General features: G+C 37.5%; 1 protein-coding gene across 1 annotated transcript in view; it reads right to left on the bottom strand.

The window, feature by feature from the left end:
• Positions 1–22,219, bottom strand: part of ARHGAP21 (Rho GTPase activating protein 21) — a 137,444-nt gene that overhangs the window by 41,419 nt on the left and 73,806 nt on the right. The window contains 3 exon segments of the mRNA XM_045084969.1: positions 5,627–5,681; positions 8,435–8,513; positions 9,990–10,082. Of these exon segments, the coding sequence (XP_044940904.1) occupies positions 5,627–5,681; positions 8,435–8,513; positions 9,990–10,082 (227 nt within the window).

The raw sequence follows: 22,219 nt of genomic DNA, 5'->3' as shown, positions 1-22,219 counted from the left end.
GAGCGCTCTCTCTGCTCCAGGATGTAGCGAAGGACTGACTGGCAGGCTTCCCGACTCCTCAAAACCTCTCCTGCATTCATGTATGCTGTTAGACTCAAAGGGAAATGACAAGCTTATTCGGCCACAGAACCCATTTTTTTTTCTCAGGGGTTTTCATACAACTAGAAATTTCTGCTGGGAAGTACTGTTTTAGAACTAATAATTTAGAGATACCGCCTTTCTTCAAATTTGGGGATAAGGAAGGTATATGACAGGAAAAACAAAAAACCTGAAAAGATATCTGGCATATTTCGAACATCTCTAAGATTCCTATATATCAGCTCTAAATACTAAATAGCCCATGTTTGTGGGTCCTCATTTCTGATTACTCATTTCTGAGTAAAGTTATGCCAAGTGGGTCCTCACATACGCACACAGGGACCATGCATTAACAGCAGACTAACTAAATAGAATGTTCTACGCAGACAGTATTCTGTCTAACGTAAGCAGATACTATTGAGATGAGTAAAACATGAATTCATTCAAGAGCTTGACTGAATTTCCTTATTATCTCAGTTCATGAGCAGTAAAAAACAGCCTGTTTATCTGTTTAAAAGTTCCTCATTCTCAGGGCACCTGGGTGGAGCAACAGTTGGGGGACGGACTCTTGGTTTCGGCTGGGGTCATGAGATCGAGCCCTCAGCTGCACTCAGTGCAGAGTCTGCTTAAGACTCTCTCTTTCCCTCTGTCCCTACCTTTGTCCCTGCTCTTGCTCTCTCTCTCTCTCAAGAAAAAAAATCTTAAAAAAAAATTAGTCTGGGGACGCCTGGGTGGCTCAGTTGGTTGGACGACTGCCTTCGGCTCAGGTCATGGTCCTGGAGTCCCGGGATCGAGTCCCGCATCGGGCTCCCAGCTCCACGGGGAGTCTGCTTCTCACTCTGACCTTCTCCTCGCTCATGCTCTCTCTCAGTCTCTCTCTCAAATAAATAAATAAAATCTTTAAAAAAGAAAAATTAGTCTGACTCTGGGTCAGTCCTGGGTGGGCTGGGCATGGAGCCTGCTTAAAATTCTCTCCCTCTGGCGGCGCCTGGGTGGCTTAGTTGGTTAAAGTCTCTGCCTTTGGCTGAGGTCATGATCTCAGGATGCTGGGATCAAACCCTGCATCGGGCTTTCTGCTCAGCAGGGAGCCCACTTCCTCCTCTGTCTCTCTGCCTGCCTGTCTGCCTACTTGTGATCTTTGTCAAACGAATAAATAAAATCTTAAAAAAAAAAAAAATTCTCTCCCTCTGCCCCCGGCCTGGGTTACTCTTTTCTCTCTCAAAAGCAAAAAAAGAATTCTGCATTTGCAGTTAAAATTGTAATGAGCATATTAAATAAAATTTAGTATTAACAGTCTGGATCTTGATTCTTTGTACAGTTATCTAACAGTAACTTAGTCCCAAAATAATCTTCAAGCTCGGTTTTAGTGGAGTTGCATCAAAATCACTATTATCATGCCTGTTACTATTATAATACTATTATTATTGCATAATTATTGTCAAATAAATGGTAAAAACAAACAGAAAAAAAAAAACCCACAAAAAACTCCCTGCAGAGTAACTAAGTTGGTAAGATTGAAATTCCTCCCTACCATTTCACCTTCAACAGGCTGACCTATTAATTTAATACCATTTTTACTTACGATAAAATAAAAAATAATTACATGTCTGTCTGTCTAATAAAATACATGCCAAACATGCCACCGTGGGGTGTGGGAAAAGGGGAGAGTGTGCCTACTCTATAGCTTTCTAAATTATTTGTAACTTTTCTATCAAGCACATAACTATTCTTATAATTATTTAAAAACTGATTTTAAAACAAACAAAGCAAACATAAACTTGCAAAATATGAAAGAAACCTCCAGAACTCCTACTCTTGCTTCCCTACTCAAGGCAGGACCACCTTCATGCACACTTGACAAATGGTTACCTAATTTTAAATGCAATATATATTGATTATGGAACTTAACGTTATATATATTATATATAATATATACACATAATAATTATTTTGAAAGTAATTCTAATAAATCTTAAGAAAAACTTTAATTAAATTACATTTTCTAATTTATATGACGTATTTACAGAGTGGCAGAGCACTGGACTGAGAGTCCAGAGATGAGTTAGAACAAGAGCTCTGGCACTTACTAACACGGTGACTGTGCTAAGCCACTTAAGTCCTCACCTGGACCCAATGGCAACAAGGACTGTGGTCCAGCTGAAAGTCACAGGCTTTAGTCTCGGACCCGCCTCAGGTCACATCCTGGTGCCACTGCTTTCTTTCTGTCATCCTAGAGAAGCTGTTTAGCCTTGCTGTGTCTGACACAGAACAGCACAAAGCAGGCTCAGGGTGCCCCGGCCAAACACTAGATACACCTAAGAATCTCTGCAGCTATCAGAACCGATCAGCTGAAAACTCAGCTTTGAGTCTATTGAGTCAGTTGCTTAACAATAATGTTGTGATGGGTTCACTGAAAAGAATGGCCAGCTCTCAGTTCTCCCGTAAGCCCATTCGAGGAAGGGTTTTCTTTAGTCAGTATCACTATTTAGGTGACTTGATGGGTGGTGGCTATTTTTTTTTTTAATTTATTTATTTCAGGGAGAGAGAGAGAGAGGGAACGGGGGGGGGGGGGGGGAAGAGGGCGCAGCAGACTCCCCGCTGAGCAGGGAGCCCAATGTGGGGTTGGATCCCAGGACTCTGAGATCATGACCTGAGCTGAAGGCAGACGCTTAACCCCCTGAGCCACCCAGGCGCCCCAAGGTGGTGGCTACTTCATTCATGCACAGCCAACATTCAAAAGGGTGAGGAAACCATTCTGTTTCTTTGAAAATGGAACAGAAAGTGTTTTTTATTTTGTAGTAATACCTTTAAAACATGAAACTAAGATATCAGAGTCTAAAATATTATTGTAAAATACAAAAATGAGTAAAAATGAATGTAATATACTACTCACACTGTTAATCTAGAAAATATATGTTGATTTAGCAAATGAGGCTGCCAAGAACAGGAACATTATTACCAGCACTAGTGTGGTACCAGAATGAATTATTCTTAATTTTACTTCATGTTTTTCAATATTATATCACAATTATCTGTAAGTAGAAATTTATTATTATATACTTATCCTTACACAAGTCAAACTTTAAACCAAATTCAATTCTCCAAGCAGCCTCTCAAAGAGGAACTGAGCACCTCTAGAACTGTCTGGTGCACATTCCATTTCAGGGAAAGAAAAGTCCTGGACACACGGTCCCGCCATTGCCCAGACTGACACATACAAACTACGAGAAGCCTCCACTTGAGTAAACCACGTTCACAATGGCCAGAAAAATGTTCGTGTTTACTTTTTCTTTACGACGAATATTCAACCTCACAGTACATGTCTTTAAAAGCGTATCCTGTGGGTAACAGACCAACATAAGTACTGAAGGCCCTTACAGAATATCTTAACCCTAGAATCTGTTAAAGGGAAGAATTTCTGCATATGGTTTTTGAAATCCCAGACTCTCTTTGTGTTGTATAATAGCCTTAAAAAAATGACTCTCATAGATGTCCCAGCTAAAACCACTGATGCCAAAAAGAAGTTGCCAAGTCCTATTGTCCTTTAGGAACAATGTGTAGTAGGCATTAATTACATACACTCCTTTGATTGTCTTGTGAATTACAGTGCATTCAAATATGAATGAAGGCTGGGGTTAAATGCGAGGTTTTCTTGTATCATTGAGAGCATATGCTTGTAATCTCTTAAGATTTAAAATAATTCAAATAACATGTTTGAAAAACAAATGTTCGTCACAATTTTACTAGACCCTTTTACTAATGAACTCAGAAGATGTGTGTTTGTGCCACTCAAGTGAGCCAATTTTTTCCTGTGTTTGCAACACTTTGTATTTTGCCTTTGTTTGAAATAAATATATCTTAACTAAAACATAACACAACAGACGAATTAACCTTCTCTCCCACTGATCACAAAATTAGACAACGCTTCCTTCCAGGGCCGCTGCTCTTCATCGACCACACGACAGTCTGCGATGGCAGTTCTGGGCTTGATTCCTGCCCTAGGAGCTCAGGACAGTGCCAGCCGTGCTGTGAAATGAGCACTGTTGTAAACAGCATCCCACCGGTGCCTTCACCTCGGCAAGGCAAGAGTCCAGTGAAGATGAGCAAAAGTCCTGTTTTGGAAGCGCATTCTGCCTTTGAGTCATTGGATTGCCAACGAGGATTCAAGGTAAAGCCTCCCCATGCCTGTGCCTCCTCTCCTAGTCCTTTGTGTAGGAGGAACACCAGAGTGGATTCCCTCATCTACTTCTAATCTGGTGACTCCCGCTGCCTTCAGTGGTTATGTCTGCGGCTCTCTATTCTGCTGAATTATCAGGGCAGGTACTCTACAACTAGCTCTCTATGCCCAGGAAAACACCCCCCGTCAGTTGCACCTTCTTGAGACTCCCCAATGCCATAATTCATTAGCCCTAAAATCAGCCCTCCCCTGATAGTCCATTAGCCCTAAAAAGCCATTCCTAAATAAAATCCACATGCTTTGAAAACACAAAGCAGATCTCCATGGATTTCAGTTAATTACATTTTGCATCAATACACTGAATCATCAGGATCAGCTTTAATGATATTTCTGTGAAAAAAATGTTTGCAGAAGATTACTTAGAACTCATGTTGAACTAAAGTCAAACTAATGGCTTACAAAAAAAAAAAAAAGGACTATCATTTCCATTCCTACCACAAAGATTCCTTGAGTTCCCTGTTGTACTTGAATTAAAAAAAAAAATTATTTGCTAAAAAAAAATTTTAAAACACAAGTTTCAGTGGCCACTGCCATTTCTTAGTTCGAGTGGTCAGCTTTCATGTGTTATCTCAAAGGTTTTGCTCATGCTGTTTTATTCTACTGAACAAAAGGCAACTGAAGAAAAGTATTATTTTCTTGAATGCAATTTCATGTATTTTACTTTCTTTTTACTTTCAGCAATATTTAAGCTCAACAAAGGAGTCAAGGATTCTATTTATTTTTTCTAAAAATGAGGAAAAAGTTTAGGCTAAATGTTAAAATCTTCCGTATAGTTTCATTTCCTCTTGAAGACCCTGACACACTGGTACAGACTCGTTCACTGTGAACCTTACTTCTGATAGAATGAACTGATACGGTTCCAAAACTGCTTGGTGGGTTAATTTACAAACAGTCATACATATTGAAAAATTAAGAAGTGGCTTTCATAAAATTTCTATTCTCATAAGAAAAAAAAAAATTCTAATTCCTGGGGATATACACTTGTACCCTGAGCTTTGGCTTCTGCTCAAAGGACTACCTAGGATGCGACATCGGGGCAAACTCATTAGGAATCTCATTCCAAACGGCAACAACAGAAGCTCAAGGTCAAACACATAAAACATTCTTATGTCACTTAATTGTAAAAACTGTCAATAGTTCTTTGTTTGTTCATTTGTCTTTTGGTAAAATGTCGAGAATCTCAGACTCTGCTAAATGAACTGGAGGGTTCCCCCCCCCAGAATCTTATATTCAGTCCCCCTCCATCTTTAAAGGATCTTTATTAACATTTGAGACTATAGAACAATGCATATTTGAGTAAATAAAACTTACCACTTGGAGAATGTCTTCATCTTTTGGCATAACACTAAGTTCTAATGTTGTATCACTGAAATTGAACATAAAAATTATTTTAGTGGATGTGAAAGTGTATCAAAAAGACATAAAAAAAAGATGATTTGTTCAGAAGGATTTTTTAAACTTGCTTATGAATTTAATTTTTTTTTAGCCTTTATTTTTCAAGCCCAAATCATTAAAATAAAAAGAAGTCACCTTCATATATAAAGCTAACTATGAATGAAAAGAACACATCTTGACATAAGTTTGAACTATTCTTAAGTAGGCAAGTCTTCTTTATAACATGTTTCTAATTTAGGAACATGAAGTATATTACTTATACTCCTGGAATAAAACTCCTCAGTATATATTTATTTACTATTTTAATTCAAGTCACAGAAAAAGCTGTAAATTTTTACCACATATTTTCACTATTTATAAAGCTAAAAATACACATGGAAATAACAAAATTTAACTCAAATTTAACATTTCAAGTAATATTAAATATCTAAATTTTGAAATAGTCCCTCTTGGCCTCACAAGTGAAGGGAACTGGAGTTTACCACCAAAACTATCAAAATGACTCATTTTATTTTATTTTATTTTTTTAAAAGATTTTATTTATTTATCAGAGAGAGAGGGGGAGAGAGCGAGCACAGGCAGACAGAATGGCAGGCAGAGGCAGAGGGAGAAGCAGGCTCCCTGCTGAGCAAGGAGCCCGATGTGGGACTCGATCCCAGGACGCTGGGATCATGACCTGAGCCGAAGGCAGCTGCTTAACCAACTGAGCCACCCAGGCGTCCCCAAAATGACTCATTTTAAAAAACTGTACAGCATCTCAACTATTTGATTTCTTCTCTGACTTAATTTTAGAGCCTTTACAGAAATAGCTCACATTCTCACTTTCTTTTGGTACTATAAACTAGTTAAAAATGACAGAGAAGTTTCTCGAGGTTTAAAAGTACAAAGGGGTAAATTATACCAGTCTTGATCTGGTATTACATTTGGAAAACACAAGAATAGTGGACTATCCCTGTTAAGTGAGTCAGTATCTAACTCTAACAATTAGCTTTTTCTTCCCCCAATACAATCAAGAGATTAAGAAACAACCAAACAACAAAAAAGAAAACAAAACCTAATAATTTTACTAGTGTCATTTTTTGTTAGATTTGAACCCTTATCAGGTTCATAAATGCTCAGAATAGTAAACCGTAAGAACCACAGGTTCAAATAAATAATAATAAATATACATTAAATAATTAAATATGTAGGTACTTGTATTTCAATATTTGGAGTTGGTAGAAAATACACACTGATGTTTAGTTAAATTCTTCTACAAGGATACATTTTACATTAATACCCTGCAGAATTTCAATGGCTTTGTGCTGCGTTATCCATTTGCTACCAACTGTAGACAAAAGGAACACAATTGTTTAAAAGAATATAAGATGATGAAAAAATAGTGTTTCTCTATTTTTCCAATTCCTTCATCAGCTGAAAAAAACAAGACTGTCATCCCAAAGTGTTATTACTCCAAAAGATAAACTGCACCAGTAACAAAAAAATTAATGTGGATTTTGAGGAAAATGAAGATTAAGTTATGGTTACTTTGGGAAAATATTATTTTTCAAGAAAAGATGTTTAACAAATACACTAAAAAAAATCCTTAAATTACAGGTTGATAAAACATATCAGTGTATCTATGATGATCTAAATTATTTTAAGGGAAAATAAATTGGGGTGATCTCCCCACTGCCTCTGGGGTGGCTTTAAATTCTTCACTAGTCCCCTGTTTTCTCCAGGACTTAAGATCAAATAGGGATCATTGTCAGGAACACCTAGAATCCAACATTAGAGGGAAGATTTAAGACTTGCTTTCTCTAAAAGTTTCATTATATATTAAAACAGTAAGAGTACTCAAGAGAGTCATAAATCACAATCACATCATCTAATTATAAAAATGACAATGCATTAGGGCATTCATGTAAATAACTTAGACTATAGCATGAACTGTTTTAGACATCATTATAGGAACTTCATAAAAGTCTTCAGAAAATAATGAACTTCAATTCAATTACAATGGGATGATCCAGGCAAGGGGACCCCAGTCAAGGCCTGTTCTTGACCGGAATTCAACATGGTAACCACTTTGGCTTTCAATTTATTTATTTATAACTAAGAAAAATGTTCTCGGTGTGTGGTAAAAAGAAAGTAGGACTAAGTTATCTTTAAGGTCTCCCAGTTACTCTGTACATATTTATTTGCTTTGAGAGCTCAAAAATGCTATCATTCTGTAGCACATAGGCAGACAGATGAATTCAAAGAGAATTTCTTGCTGTCTTTGTTAAAACAAATGAATAAATTTGAGCCAAGAATATTACTCAATAAGAGCATTATTCAATAGTAAGAGTATTACTCAATAAGATATCAATAAAGATATCTGAGTAAGAGGTTTTAAAATAAAATATATGTGCATTTATTTATAATTTTATTTAACAAATTATAAATTTAATTGTCATTTCAAGCAAAAGTGAGGAATTTACAGTAAATCTAAAACATGTTGCTTTTGGATTCTAAAGGACTTTAATCACAAATCTGAGAGATTTGCTGAAGCAAAGCACCAAGTAAGCTATAACCAGGTCCTTGTCCTTGACAATTCTCAAATGGCTGACCCACTTGAAGGGAAAGTCCCACGGCTCCCCATCCCATTGTAGGATATAGACAAGACTACACTGAATCTGCTTGCTCCACTGATTTATAAATATCCATTTTTGGCCAAAATAAATCGTATTTTGAGAATCTTACCTGTTCTGAATTAAAGCAATTACTTGGGAATAGGTCTTTCCAATCACACTTTCTCCATTGACTTTTATAATTCGATCACCTTCAAAGAGGAGTAAAAAAACATATGAGGAATTCCTTAAAGGTCATTTCTGACTACTTTTGAAATATTCCTTGAGTAATGTACTTATTTTCTATATGTTCTTGCTCGCTGTTTTTTAAAGTGTCTTTCACAAACATGAATCTAAATTTTAATATATTCAGCTTCTGATGAAATATAGCTTATGTCTTAAGAGCCCTTGTCAATGATGAATTTAGAAACTCTAAAAGGTATCACTAAGTGACCATGGTTATACTCTCTACGCCCCTATCATTTGTTTTCTCAGTTGCAGAACTCCTAGTTATTCCTCTGTCTATTCCGTCACTTCTATACGCTGTATTATAGCATATATATGTATATAACATATACACATATAACATATATGTTATATATGCTATAAATAGTGCTATATTACAAAACTGAAATATGGGTATGCACATGGTTTTGACTTTATGTGTATTAACGTGTTCTTCATTTTAATAAAGAAAAGGGCATTTGGATTACCAATAAGAACTCAGGGGGGCAGAAAGAAAAAGACTGAGAGAGAAAAGATAAGGAAAAACTGGAAAAAAGAAAAATAAGAAGTATCTTCTGTGTGCTTATCACAGTGTTTCTACATCTTCCTGACCTCGTGTTAAGTAACGGAATCCCATATGGACGCTAATATACATATTACATATATGTTAATGAGATTGGAACGAGATTGGAATTATATCTATGTTAATGAGATCGGAGGTTGGAACCACAACCAAAGAGATAATTAACACATCCTAGTAAATCTTAGCAACGACATCCGCTGTTTACAGTATTTATAGCTGAAAACACTACATTTTATGCTAGAGGCAGTAAGACATAGTTTTTCATTAATTCCCACTTTAAATTACTTAATGTTCAAAAACAAAAGAGTAACTATTTTAGTGTGTGTATTAAATCTCTGCTCAGGTTTTATTAAAATCACATATCGCTGAATATTTTAGACTAGCTACCAGACCACAGGCAGGGAACCCTACGGAAGAAGCAGGGCTTGCCTCGCACTGGAGACCTAAGTCACTCTTCATAGTACAAACCAATTAATTCACCTCTAGCAGATAAGGCACTTCGCGAAGTTGGGAGATCCAAGATTGTTTCAGTTATGTCCATAAATATCTTCATCGTTTTGCTATTTTGTAATCCTTGTCAAAATTCAAAGTATGTTAAACAGGTGCTTTTAAAAGGGCCTCCATGAGTACATTATCTAAGTGGTAACCAAAAGTGCTACTAATTCATAATTTATCTTAAGTTATTTCTGTCCAAACCCACCCATTCGGGTATCAAGAAACAAACAGCTAACCAGGTCTCAAAAATAGTAAAAAGTGGTGTGAAGACACAGGAAAAAAACATACAGAAGGAGATAAAAATACGGAAAATGAAATATGGAAGAAGGACGAAATGAAGTAGAAAAGAGATGTAAAAGCATTGTTTAAAGAAGAGTATCAGCACCGGTACATAATCCAGCTTCAAAGGCAGGTCCTCCTTCTTTAACCTGTTTAACAAATATGGTGTCCATTGGTTCCAAGCGATTTCTTTGTTTTCCTATGGGAAAGAAGAAGCCCAAAGCATGATTTTACTTCACTTGATTTCATTAAGATACCAAAATATAAAATGGTATTTTAGACAATTAAGCAAAGACTTTGAATGAAGTGCTAAACACATATTTCTGAATTTGGAAGGTAAAATCATAATTTAGGTGTTTCCATTCATTCAGACATTATTTTTTTGCTTCTGTAACACAACCACCACCAACATAGCAACGGTGTCCATTTAGTGGGTGTATAATGTATGTAATTTACTACAGTAAAGACTATACACACCCTGAGAGCTAATTTCCATAGCACGTTAAGTGTTACTACCACTATTGCATAAAAGGGGAAACTGAGGCTAGGAGAGATTAAGTTCTCCAGGGTCATATAGCTAGATTACACAGGCAGTACTCACTCTGTTGCTTGTTAACACTGTATTGTGCTAAGCACTAAGTTATCATTGTGACTAAGACAGCCCTTTCCCTTCAGGCACTCTAGTGGGAGAGAGACATACAAACAAAAAACGGCACTACAGTAAAAAAAAAACAAACAATCCTAGCCAAATACGACATACAGTCATGGCAATGACGAGCAAATAATCAACTCTGTAAGCCAATATTTCACAAATTGCTGTCCACGGATTGTCTGAGTTAACACTGAATGCGTTTGCTAGACATCAGTGTTTTGGGGTTCAATCAGAAATCTGCGTTGCTGCGCCTGGGTGGCTCAGTCGTTAAGCATCTGCCTTTGGCTCTGGTGATGATCCCAGAGTCCTGGGATAGAGTACAACACTGGGCTCCCTGCTTTTTGGGATGCCTGCTTTTCCCTCTCCCACTCCGCCTGCTTGTGTTCCTGCTCTTGCTCAGTCAAATAAATAAATAAAATCTTAAACAAGGAAAGAAAAAAGAAATCTACTTTGTCAACTGGTCTCCCAGGTGATTCTTACATACAGTGACATGTGAGAACAACCAACAGTTTCAGTTAAAACAGAAGTCAAGGATGAGACATCAAGGATGCCCAGATGAGAGGGCATTTAAGCTAAGCGATAAGCACCAAGATGAGGATTGTGGTAGGAGAAGAGCAGAGGCAGACAGTGGTTCTCAGTGTGTGGTCCCCAGAGCAGCAGCAATGACATAACCAGGGAATGTGTTAGAAATGCTAATTCAGGGATTCCATCTGAGCTCTACGGGATCAGAAACTTAGGTGACTGTGAAGAGCATTCAGGTTTGGGAACCACTGAGACACAGCCCTGACTTAAAGAACATGACTGAGAAAGCAGATATATGTAGGGAGTAACTGAATAATACTCATTAAACTGCAATGCTAGGCAGAAACATGGTGTATCACAGAGGTGGCTCCAAAGAAATTTCTTTAAAAAGGAATACACATCAGTCACTCCTTTTACATACTTACTCTTTTGCATACTTGTTTACTTTACATACTATTTACTCTAAAAGCAGTCCTCTAAAGAAGCGAATGACTAACTCAATCACTAACAATGCAACAGGACATAGTGGAAATTGCTTAAGTTTTTGTTGTGTGTGTGCGCGCGTGTGTGTGTGTTTAACAAGGCTTCATGCTGGGCGTGGAGCCCAACACAGGCCTTGAACTGATGACCCTGAGATCAAGATCTGAGCTGAGATCAAGAGGAGGACGCTTAACTGAGCCTTCCAGACATCCCAACTTGCTTTCAGAAGCCAGTAGATACAGATCCAAATCCTTGCTTCCCACTTGACAGTCCAGGTGCAATTAAGTAAACATTTTTACTTTACTACTATTTTTTCTACTATAATATTAAGAGATAAGTATTCTATATTTTTACATCCTTGAAGAGTTTCTCTGAAGACTAAATAAGATACCATGTGAGAGTACTCAGCACAGTATGTAACTGATTACGTCAGTTATAATTCCTCAGTAAATGTACATTTCCACTCTTCATGGTGCTTAAATGAAAACTAGTGCCCTATTTTAAGTCTTTAAGAATTAAAAACTTGTAAGGTAATACAAACACACATGCAAAGTATCTATTATCCAATTTAAAAAACTGTAAATATGTATCAGATATCTTCCCAAAGAAACTTTATAGGGCCTTCTATATTGGGATGACACGAAAATATTACAAATCCTTTTGTCATTTCGGATTAGCTATGACAGAGAGCCATGACTGCTTTCTCCATGAAGCTTTGGAGGAAAAGAGAACTGATACTCATTAAATCCCTACTTATTATAAAGAAAAATGTCCTAATTCTTAAGAGATGTTTGTTAAATTAGGGACTAATTGTTATCATTATATTATTATATTTCTATAATTATAATTATACCTGCAACTTAAGTTTCAAATGGTTGGAGGGAAAAAAATAAACCAAGATACTCAGACCCCCGGATACACACACACACAACACACACACACACACACACACACACACACACACACACACACGTGGACAGATAGATAAAGCAAAGAGAGCAACATGTTAATTGTTGAACCAAGATGGACAAGGACTTTGCTGTACTTCAAAAATTATAACGAAAAGCTGGGAGAAACTTCTTGTTATGTGCCAGGATTTATTTTTTTTCATAGAATGTATCACTCACTACTTAAAACTACCTTTTTATTTGCTTGCATTTTGGTTGTTTGTCCTGCCCATTAAAATGAAGAGCAGGGATTTCTGTCGTGTTCTGATACCCATAGTACCTAGAGTGATGCCTAGCATAGAACAGGGATTCAATAAATATTCAATGAATGAATACATTTGTTATTTAGTTTAATTCTCATAACAAGCTTCAGGGTGGGCAAAAGGATCCTAAGATTAACACTGTAAGTAGGAGGAGACAGACTAAGTAACTTAGGAAAAAGGCGGAGTCGCATTTGAACCCAGGTCTGAATCCAAACATGGGGTTCCCAGTTATGTCAAAATAATTTAACTACTTACTCTATTTGTCAAGCTTTACTGAATATAAGTAGACAGTCACTTATAATTACTCTGAATGGAAAAAAGTTTCTTTTCAATATCAGTTGCTTAAAATGCAATTACTTTTCGTAATCAGGATAGGTTTCTCTGTAGCCAACTCAACATTTACAAGAGTTGGCATTTAAAGAAAATCGTCTATTTTTTTTGTAGCTAGAGATCTGAAGGTTTGGTAAGTTTCGTTGAATCAAGTCATTGCTTCCATGGATTTAGATAATAATAGATTTATATAATAAAAGAGAAGAAACACTTTCCTCATTAATGTCTTTTGTTTACTATGTCTGGAAGGTGATTATACTGTACTTATATATGAAAATATTAAATGTAAAGTACATTAATGAAGTCTATAAAAAAAGTTAGAAGTTGGCTGGGTGGCAATGCAGTCAATTCTGAAAATTCTGATAGAAAATTTCACTTATGCAAAATAGACATAGTCCAAAATAATTGTTTTAATTTCTATAAAAGAAATATTAATTCCACAATGATTGCCATTATAAAATCAGAGACACTGTACCATTGACAAATCTTTCAATACACTACACCTGAAAACATTTGAAGGTCGACAGATTAAAATAGGGGCCAATCTTACAGCAAGAACTATCACATCTGCTGAGAATTATACTTTTGTTTCTTGTTGTCACTTTCCTCTCAGAACTTTCTCTAAACTCTGACTTGCTATTCCTGCCTAGATATTATCCAATTCCTCTGGACAACACAAAATTGGTATTCCTTAACTACTTCTTTTTAATTTTCATATTCCTTGACTGTCTTGAGTTAAATGCTTGGCTCATTAATTTTAAGGCGTGTCTTTTCTTAAGGGGAACCCTCTTACACTGCTGGTGGGAATGAAAGCTGGTACAGCCAGTCTGGAAAACAGCATGGAGGTTCCCCAAAAAGTTAAAAATAGAGCTACCAAAAGACCCAGCAATTGCACTACTAGGTTTTACCCAAAAGAAACAAACATAGTGATTTGAAAGGGCACATGCGCTCCAAGGTTTATAGCAGCAAAGGCCACAACAGCTAAAATATGGAAAGAACTCAGATGTCCACTGACAGATGAGTGAATAAAGAGGATGTAGTGTATATATACAAGGAATCTTTTACTCAACCATCAAAAGAATGAAATTTTGCCATTTGCAATGACACGGAAGGAACTAGAGGGTATTATGCGAAGGATAAAAGTCAGTCAGAGAAAGACAAATATCATATGATTTCACTCATATGTGGAATTTAAGAAACAGAGCAGATGAACATAGGGGAAGGGAAAGAAAAATAAAATAAGATGAAAACAGAGGGAGACAAACCATAAGAGACTCTTAACTACAGGAAACAAACTAAGGGCTGTTGGAGGGGAGGTGGGTAGAGGAATGGGGTAACTGGGTAGAAGGGCATTAAGAAGGCCCTTGAAAAAATGAGCACTGGGTGTTCTATGCAACTGAAGAATCACTAAATCCTACCTCTGGCACTAATACAGTATGTGTGACCTGCACTGAGTTTAAATAAAAAAGTTAAAAAAAAAAAGAGTGTCTTCTCTTTGTAAGTCACACAGAGAAAGACAACTACCACATGGTTTCATTTATTTGTGGAATCCAAATAACAACACACAAACAAAAAAACATAAAATTCAGAGATAAACTGGTTGTTGCCAGAGGGGAGGGAGTCTGGGGATGGGTGAAATGCGTGAAGAGGATTAAGAGGTAGAAACTTCCAGTAATAAAGTAAATCATGGCGATGAAACATGCAGCACAGAAAATGTAGTCAATAATATTGTCATAACTCGTGTGGTGACAGATGGTGACCACACTTATTATGGTGAGCATTTTGTAATGTATAGAAATGTCAAATCACTATGCCATACACTTGAAACTAATATAACATTCTGTTAGCTATACTTCAATTAAAATTTTTTTAATTTAAAAAAAGGATAATTTTTAAAAGTGTCTTCTTTTTAATATATTCTACTGGAACTGGAAATAAAAAAAATTTAAGATTGTGTTATTCCATCTCTTCTGTCTTTAATTTTTTAAGTCAATAAATTTCCGGATGTGGTAAAATCAAAAGTCTGATCCTGAACTGTGGTAATTCACAAGGAAAAATGATTCCTTACTTCCCTATATTATCATCTGGCAGGGTCAGATAGCTTCCCTGGCAATTCTTAGTAAAAAGTCTCTTTTAATTCTATATCTGTGTTTTATAATATCTCATTTTTTTTTTAAAGATTTTATTTATTTATTTGTAAGAGAGAGAGAGAGTGAGAGCGAGCACAGGCAGACAGAGTGGAAGGCAGAGTCAGAGGGAGAAGCAGGCTCCCTGCGGAGCAAGTAGCCCGATGTGGGACTCGATCCCAGGACGCTGGGATCATGACCTGAGCCGAAGGCAGCTGCTTAACCAACTGAGCCACCCAGGCGTCCCATAATATCTCATTTTTTTTAAGAACACCTAGGAGTGATTCAAAGAAGAACACAGAGGACGTAATGCAAAGAACTGTTAACACCTTTTTTAAGTGTCATTTCCTTGACCTTGTCAAAAGAAAAGGAAAATGTGTCTTTTTAGCAAGCGCACATAAATCTTCCTACATTTGAGAAAAGGAGTAAAGACAACAATCTCAATAATCTAAATGGTTAAATGACAGCAGCTAGAATGGCCAGGTACAGAAAATATCCCATTTTAAGCTACTTAACATGCAATCAGTAAAGACTTAAACAAGAAGACAAAGGTGGCTTATATGAATTTACTTGAAGTTGAATATTACTTTGAAATCGGTGGGGGTGGGGGGAAGCACATACTTTTACATTATGGTAAATAAAACCAGTTGGGAGAAAAATAATGAGTGAAAAGCAAATAAACAAATAAGTAACGTGTAGGTAGTAGTTGCCACCCAAATACTGGATAAATATCCAGGGAGATGTGACTTCTATCAATATCCAGGATAATATAGTAGTTAACAGCTTGTGCCTTTTATACAGATTACATGGTTTAAAATCCTAGCTTTGCCATTTATTTTCCAGGGAGGGTTATCAAATGTTGCAAAAATTAGTTGTCTCTCAGAAATTCAGTTTAACTGGGCATCCTATATTTTATCTGTAACCTTACCTCCGAGTGATTTTAGAAAAATGATTACTTGCTCTAGTTAACTCCTCTGGAGAATGAGGATGATGGTAATATAGTCCCACCTGGCAAGGTTGTTGTGAGGATTAAAAGAGATAATCCATTAAAATGCTTATATAATGTCTAATACAAGAAGGTATTTAATAAGCCTTATTACTGTGCTCGTCTGATAATAAACCTTTAGAAGGTTTACATACGGATCAGGGATAAATGAGGCTGGAGTGCGTGTTACTCTGCAAATGCTTAACCAAATACTGGTTGAAGGATTATCTCTACAAATGTAACTGTCATAATGTGAGGAAATTGAGGAATATAAATCAAGACTAAAGAGCTCTAAAGAGAAAAAGGTGGACAAAAGTAAGAAACTGTACTAAATTAATCCCAGTAACTCTGGTATGAATTACATAACCTGTTTTCAAAGAAACTGGTATCAAAACCAGACAGCCAATAGGTTGTCAGTGAAGAAAGATTATTTAAATCTGTATGACCCTCTTTTTATAGAGACTGCTAATGCCAAAAATCACTTGCAACATTTAAATTATTTCAAAATCTAAACTTAGAATAAAAACAAACAGACTCAAGCAAATGGATTATTTTAAGAAGTGACAATTTAGGGGTAGGGGGTGGCTCAGTCTGTTAAGCGTCTGCCTTTGGAATATGCCACTTATAAAGAGGACCCTATAATGAATACCCACAGAGAAATAGGTAGGTATAAGTCAGAGAATCCTACAGTTCTGGGGACAAGAGGAAAATATTTCTTAACAGAGTGAAAAAACAAACAAATACTTTATACAAATAAATTCCATCCCATGTTTTAAACAAAAACAAAGGAACAGAAAATAATGGCTGTCACTGAGATAAATAAAGCTTTTTAAATTCTTCTGAACTCTTGAAGATGCTACTGAACAATTTTTTAAAAATGGAACCAATCTTCTCTTTTATAATGACAGTTAATTTTTTAAGGTATTCTTTTAATTGATTTCTTCGTTGTTAAAAAAAAAATCTATGTACGAGAAAACCACTGAAATTAAACTGTGGAAAACTAAAAGTGGAAAACTAAAGTGGAAAACTAAAGTGATATTTCACATAATAGAGCATTAAAGCTCCAAGCGTTAATTATTTAAAGAAAATCAATTAAATAGCTTATTGAAATTGATGTTTAGTTTTCAGACCAAATATAAGTGAAACCACAATGTAAATTGAAATCGATATCAAAGTTAAATCTAAATAATGAAAAATGACCTCAACTTCTTTTTGATGGGTAACAGATTGCCACAGGGGGGAAAAATTAGGGCACACATAAGAATTTATTGACCAAAAGTTAGGAATTAAGAATCTTTTAAGGCAGAAAATAAATGGGGAGAGATAAACACCAAACTCGGGCCAGTGATTAACTTTGGGAAAGGAGTGGTATAAAATGGCCTTATCCATGCTTATAATCACTTATGTCTCATGTGTGGGGGAACGTGGGGGGTTAGGACTGGGGGGAAAAGATGTAAAATATTAACATGATAAAGATAGGTGGCAAGTATTTGGAAGACATACTTTCCCCTATATTTTGTTTGCCTGAAATATTTCATAACTGTTTTTTAATTGTTGAAAACAGACTTCTAATCTTCATTTTGGGGGTTTGATTTGCTGAGGGTGTACAAAATTATCCTAAGAGCTTAACAGAGACACATTGTCTAACAACCAAAAATCCATATATATCGTTATGAAGCAGCATCTAATTTAAGAAGACTGGTATGCAGATTATTGGGTACTCCATTTCCTTTGGTTATGGCAGAAGCACTAATTAAAAAAATATATATATGCCAGTTTATTAAATCTAGGTATTCCCAAATTCCTAATAAAGATGCTCTCACTTTCCGAGTGATGACTAACACTTAAAAATTACATCTCCCGAGCCTCTAATCTACAGCTCCAACAATTATGAGCTTCAAACCCCAAATTCCAAAAGCCTCTGGACATTGTAGAATGCCACCTGTTGGATGTTGGATCTCAGTCAGATTCTATCTATTAGAAGCCAACACATATTCTCTACTTAACCTGGTCTTCAAGTAATATCAGATGGAACAAAATGAAATTTTAAAAATCTGTTAAATATTAAAAAGCAGATCATATTCTCACTTAATCATGATAAACTTTCTTTCAACCCACACCCAGCTAATTATTTCTGCTTGCTTTTTATTATGGAAAATGTCTGGTATACACAAAATTAGACAAAACAGAATTAATCCCCATGAAGATAACTTAAATAATCAAATTTTGTCAATCTTGTTTCACTCCTGCTCACTTTTTCCCCCTCAAGTGTTTTCTTTTCTTTTCTTTTTCTAAAGACTTTATTTATTTATTAGACACAGAGAGAGAGAGATCACAAGTAGTCAGAGAGGCAGGCAGGGGGCGGGGGAGCAGGGCCCCTGCTGAGCAGAGAGCCCGATGCAGGGCTTGATCCCAGGACCTGAGATCATGACCTGAGCCAAAGGCAGAGGCTTGACCCACTGAGCCACCCAGGTGCCCCCCACAAAGTATTTTAAAGCAAATCCCAGGTATCATGTCAATTCATTCACAAATACTTTAACATTTCTCTATTTATTAGAGAGAGAGAGTGTGGGGTGAGGGGAAGTGGCAGAGGAAAAGGGAGACAGAAACTCAGAGAGACCCCATGCTGTGTGTAGAGCCCGACGACGTGGGACTTGATCTCATGACCCGGAGATCAGATCTGGGCCTGATGCTTAACTGACTGCACCGCCCACGCACACCAGCCCCCCATTTTAAGGTTTATTTATTTATTTGAGAGAGAGTGCAGGGACATCTGTAAATACTCCAGGTACTTCACTATGTATCACCAAGAAATAGGAACTTCACTCTTTCTTAAGGAAAGATAACAAAACACTCCCATAGTTCTCCATAGTATGTGGTATTTTCCACAGCGGATGAGAATCAACTGACATTCCACATACCAGTGAGATCATATGATAACTGTCTTTCTCTAACTGACTTATTTTGTGCAGCATAATACCCTCTGTCTAGTTCCATCCACGTCACTGCAAATGGCAAGATTTCATTTTTTGTGGAATTTGAGAAACAGGGCTGAGGATCACAGGGGAAGAGAAGAAAAAAATGAAACAAGATGAAACCAGAGAGGGAGACAAACCATAAGACTCTTCATCTCAGAAAACAAACTGAGGGTTGTTGGGGGCATGGGAGGGGACAGGGTGGCCAGGGGATGGACACAGGGGAGGGTCTGTGCTATGGTGAGTGCTGTGAACTGTGTAAGCCTGATGATTCACAGACCTGTGCCCCTGAAACAAATAATACATTCTATGTTAATAAGATAAAATAAAATAAAATAAAATTTTGAGTTAAAAAAAAAGAATAAACTGAATAAACAAACATAATCTTGCCTTCTATCTTCCTCTTCCTGATTGCCTACTTAACATTAATGAAAAGCAACAGGTCATGATGTAGAAATGACAGCACCAAAAGCTATGAATTAAGTTTAGAAAGGCTTCACTTGTGAAAGCACAACAAAACCCTAAATTAAGTTTCCCATCAAGTTAACCATTCCCAGTGGAATGCTCTGCCTACGTGTTCAAATTCAGTGAGGTCACACGGGCAGGAGAACGTACACTCCGTGAAAAACTTCAGCACACAGAACAGCACCTGGCACATAGTAGATGATCAATAAATATTTACTGCCGACTTATTCAAATTACAGCCTTGGAAAATGTCAAATTACAGCCTTGGAAAATGTCAATGGTAAAACTGCCCAAAACCAAGCTGGAAATTTGTTTTAGGAACCAAAGCTACTGTACTGCAACTGATCTGCAGTTTCCCTGAAACAGAAGGGAAATGGGGCCACTTACTAGTAGTTTGAGGAAAATACCACTAGGTGTCAGACATGAATCAAAATATTCTGGCATGATACCCTACTTGGGCAAGAAAGACACTGGCAGAGTATTATTCGTTCAACAGATATTTACTGAGCTCCTAAATGTGTCTGGGTCCGATTATCCTGCAATGAACAGAACAGTCCTGGGATGTGCCTTCTGGAGTACTTGAAGCTTATGCAGCATCATTTTTTTTTTCTCTTTCTCTAAAGTTTCAGGAATTTCACAAAGTACATCTCACGTTTGGATTCATAGCCCTGCCATTCCTATTGTGCTGGATTTTAACTCCTCTGCAAACCCAGGAAGTTTGTTACGGTGTCCTAACCACAAGCAAACATCCTCCCGTCTCTGACCCTACCGTTGCTGGACCCCTGAACTATTTCAACTTGCTCTCAAGACCTTCCGTCTCCTTTAGCCTCCCTATTCTTTAAGCCTAGCAGTCTCCCTCCAGAAACCACTTTCTTTCTTACTAAGATCACCCATAGCTCAATATTTCAACAAGATCCACCAGCAACCTCAGCCTCTTTCCTCCCTCGACCTTTCCAAGCATTCAGTTTGCCAGTCTCCAACTATGGAGAATTCCATCCAACGCCCACTCCGTTCCTCTTCTCGTCCTGGTATCTCGGTTGAATAAAACTGCATAACCTCCAACCCACTGATTTCTAGTTCCCAAGTTCGGCTAAGTTCTTGATACTGCTCACTAACGTCTCTTGCTTATGTTTTAATCCCCATTCTCTCAAGGTTCTGTTTCAAATTCTAATGATCTTCTTGAACCCACCTCGATTTCCTCACACTATCTGGAGAGCCTTGTCTCTCGCGTCACTCTACCTCAGTGGCTGTATCTCTCTCTCTGCCCATCCTTGCTTCCTCTTGTTCTACCTCAAGTAAGGACTGAGTTACCGGCCTTCTTCAGGACCCGGTTTCCTTCCCAGTCCCCTCTCATGTGCAAAACTTCAGTCAACCTCTGTTCGTCTCTCCCCTGGACAGACATACGTGTTCTGAGAGACAGACCAAAGCTTCCCGAACTTAAAAGAACAGCAAAACGTCTCCCTGTCCTTCCACGGAGCTACCATTTCTTATTCTCCTTTCCTTCCTTTTCACGCTTCTTGAAGAACAGTCTATACCCTCATTTCTTGACTTCTAAGTTGAGGGACTGTCAGACACCAGCAAGGAGCCCCTCCCAGCGTGAAACTTCCCACCCACCCCATTCCCATCCTCATTCGGTTTCCCTGCTCTAACGTGTGCTCCAACCGACGGACACTTAGTTTCCGGATCCCCTCTGCTCACTGTACCGAAGTTATTCTCAGTAACTTAACCAATTTGCTACTGGCCAAATTAGCTCTATCATTACCCTTTTCAGTCCCAATCCAAATGAAATTTCTATGACAAATGGTAAGTCACCCGCCCCAAAACGACCGCGCCTCACTTAGCAAGTCATCAACTCCTCCTGGTTGTCTCCATACCTTCCAAATCTTATTCTCAGATTTCCTTTCTGATTCTTCTTTCTCTGACCTTCTTAGATGTTACCTTCCCTAGGGTCCTATCTTTAATCTGTGTTTTCATGCTCTCTGGGCATGGTTTCCTTTATGTCTAACAGGACTTAGCTACAGCATAGCTAATACATCCAAGTTTTTAACTAGGTACTGAACATTCTACAGGCATCTGAAATGCAACTTCTCCCAAACTAATCCCATCTCCCCAGGGAAAGGAGGTGGATATGTTTCTCCTCCAGAATCCCCCGGTTTAACGGCCTCTCCATCTATCTATTCATTCCTGCCAGAGAAGCTAAGTATAAATTCACAAACATCCTGAGTTGGTGACATAAAAACCATTCCCAAGCCCTACCAGCAACTCTGGTTGCTTCCATATCTCTGAAATCTATTCTAGAACACTGGTTCCTCACCCCCCCCCCCTTTTTTTAAAAGATTTACATTTACTCACTTAACAAAGAGAGAGAGCACAAGCAGGAGGAGCAGCAGGCAGAGGGAGAACCAGATTCCCCGCTGAGCAAGGAGCCTGATGCAGTACTTGATCCCAGAACCCTGGGATCATGACCCAAGCCGAAGGCAGACACTTAACCTACTGAGCCACCTAGGTGTCCCTCCTTCCTTTTGATGAAATCCTCATCATCTGTCAAGAGCACAAAGAACATTCCAGAGACCCCTTCCCTGGCACTCCAG

Source organism: Mustela putorius, unplaced genomic scaffold (genome assembly GCF_011764305.1).
Source record: "Mustela putorius furo isolate JIRA1106 unplaced genomic scaffold, ASM1176430v1.1 tig00000827_pilon_pilon_pilon, whole genome shotgun sequence".
Lineage (NCBI taxonomy): Eukaryota > Metazoa > Chordata > Mammalia > Carnivora > Mustelidae > Mustela > Mustela putorius.
This window is presented reverse-complemented; position numbering and strand designations above follow the sequence as displayed.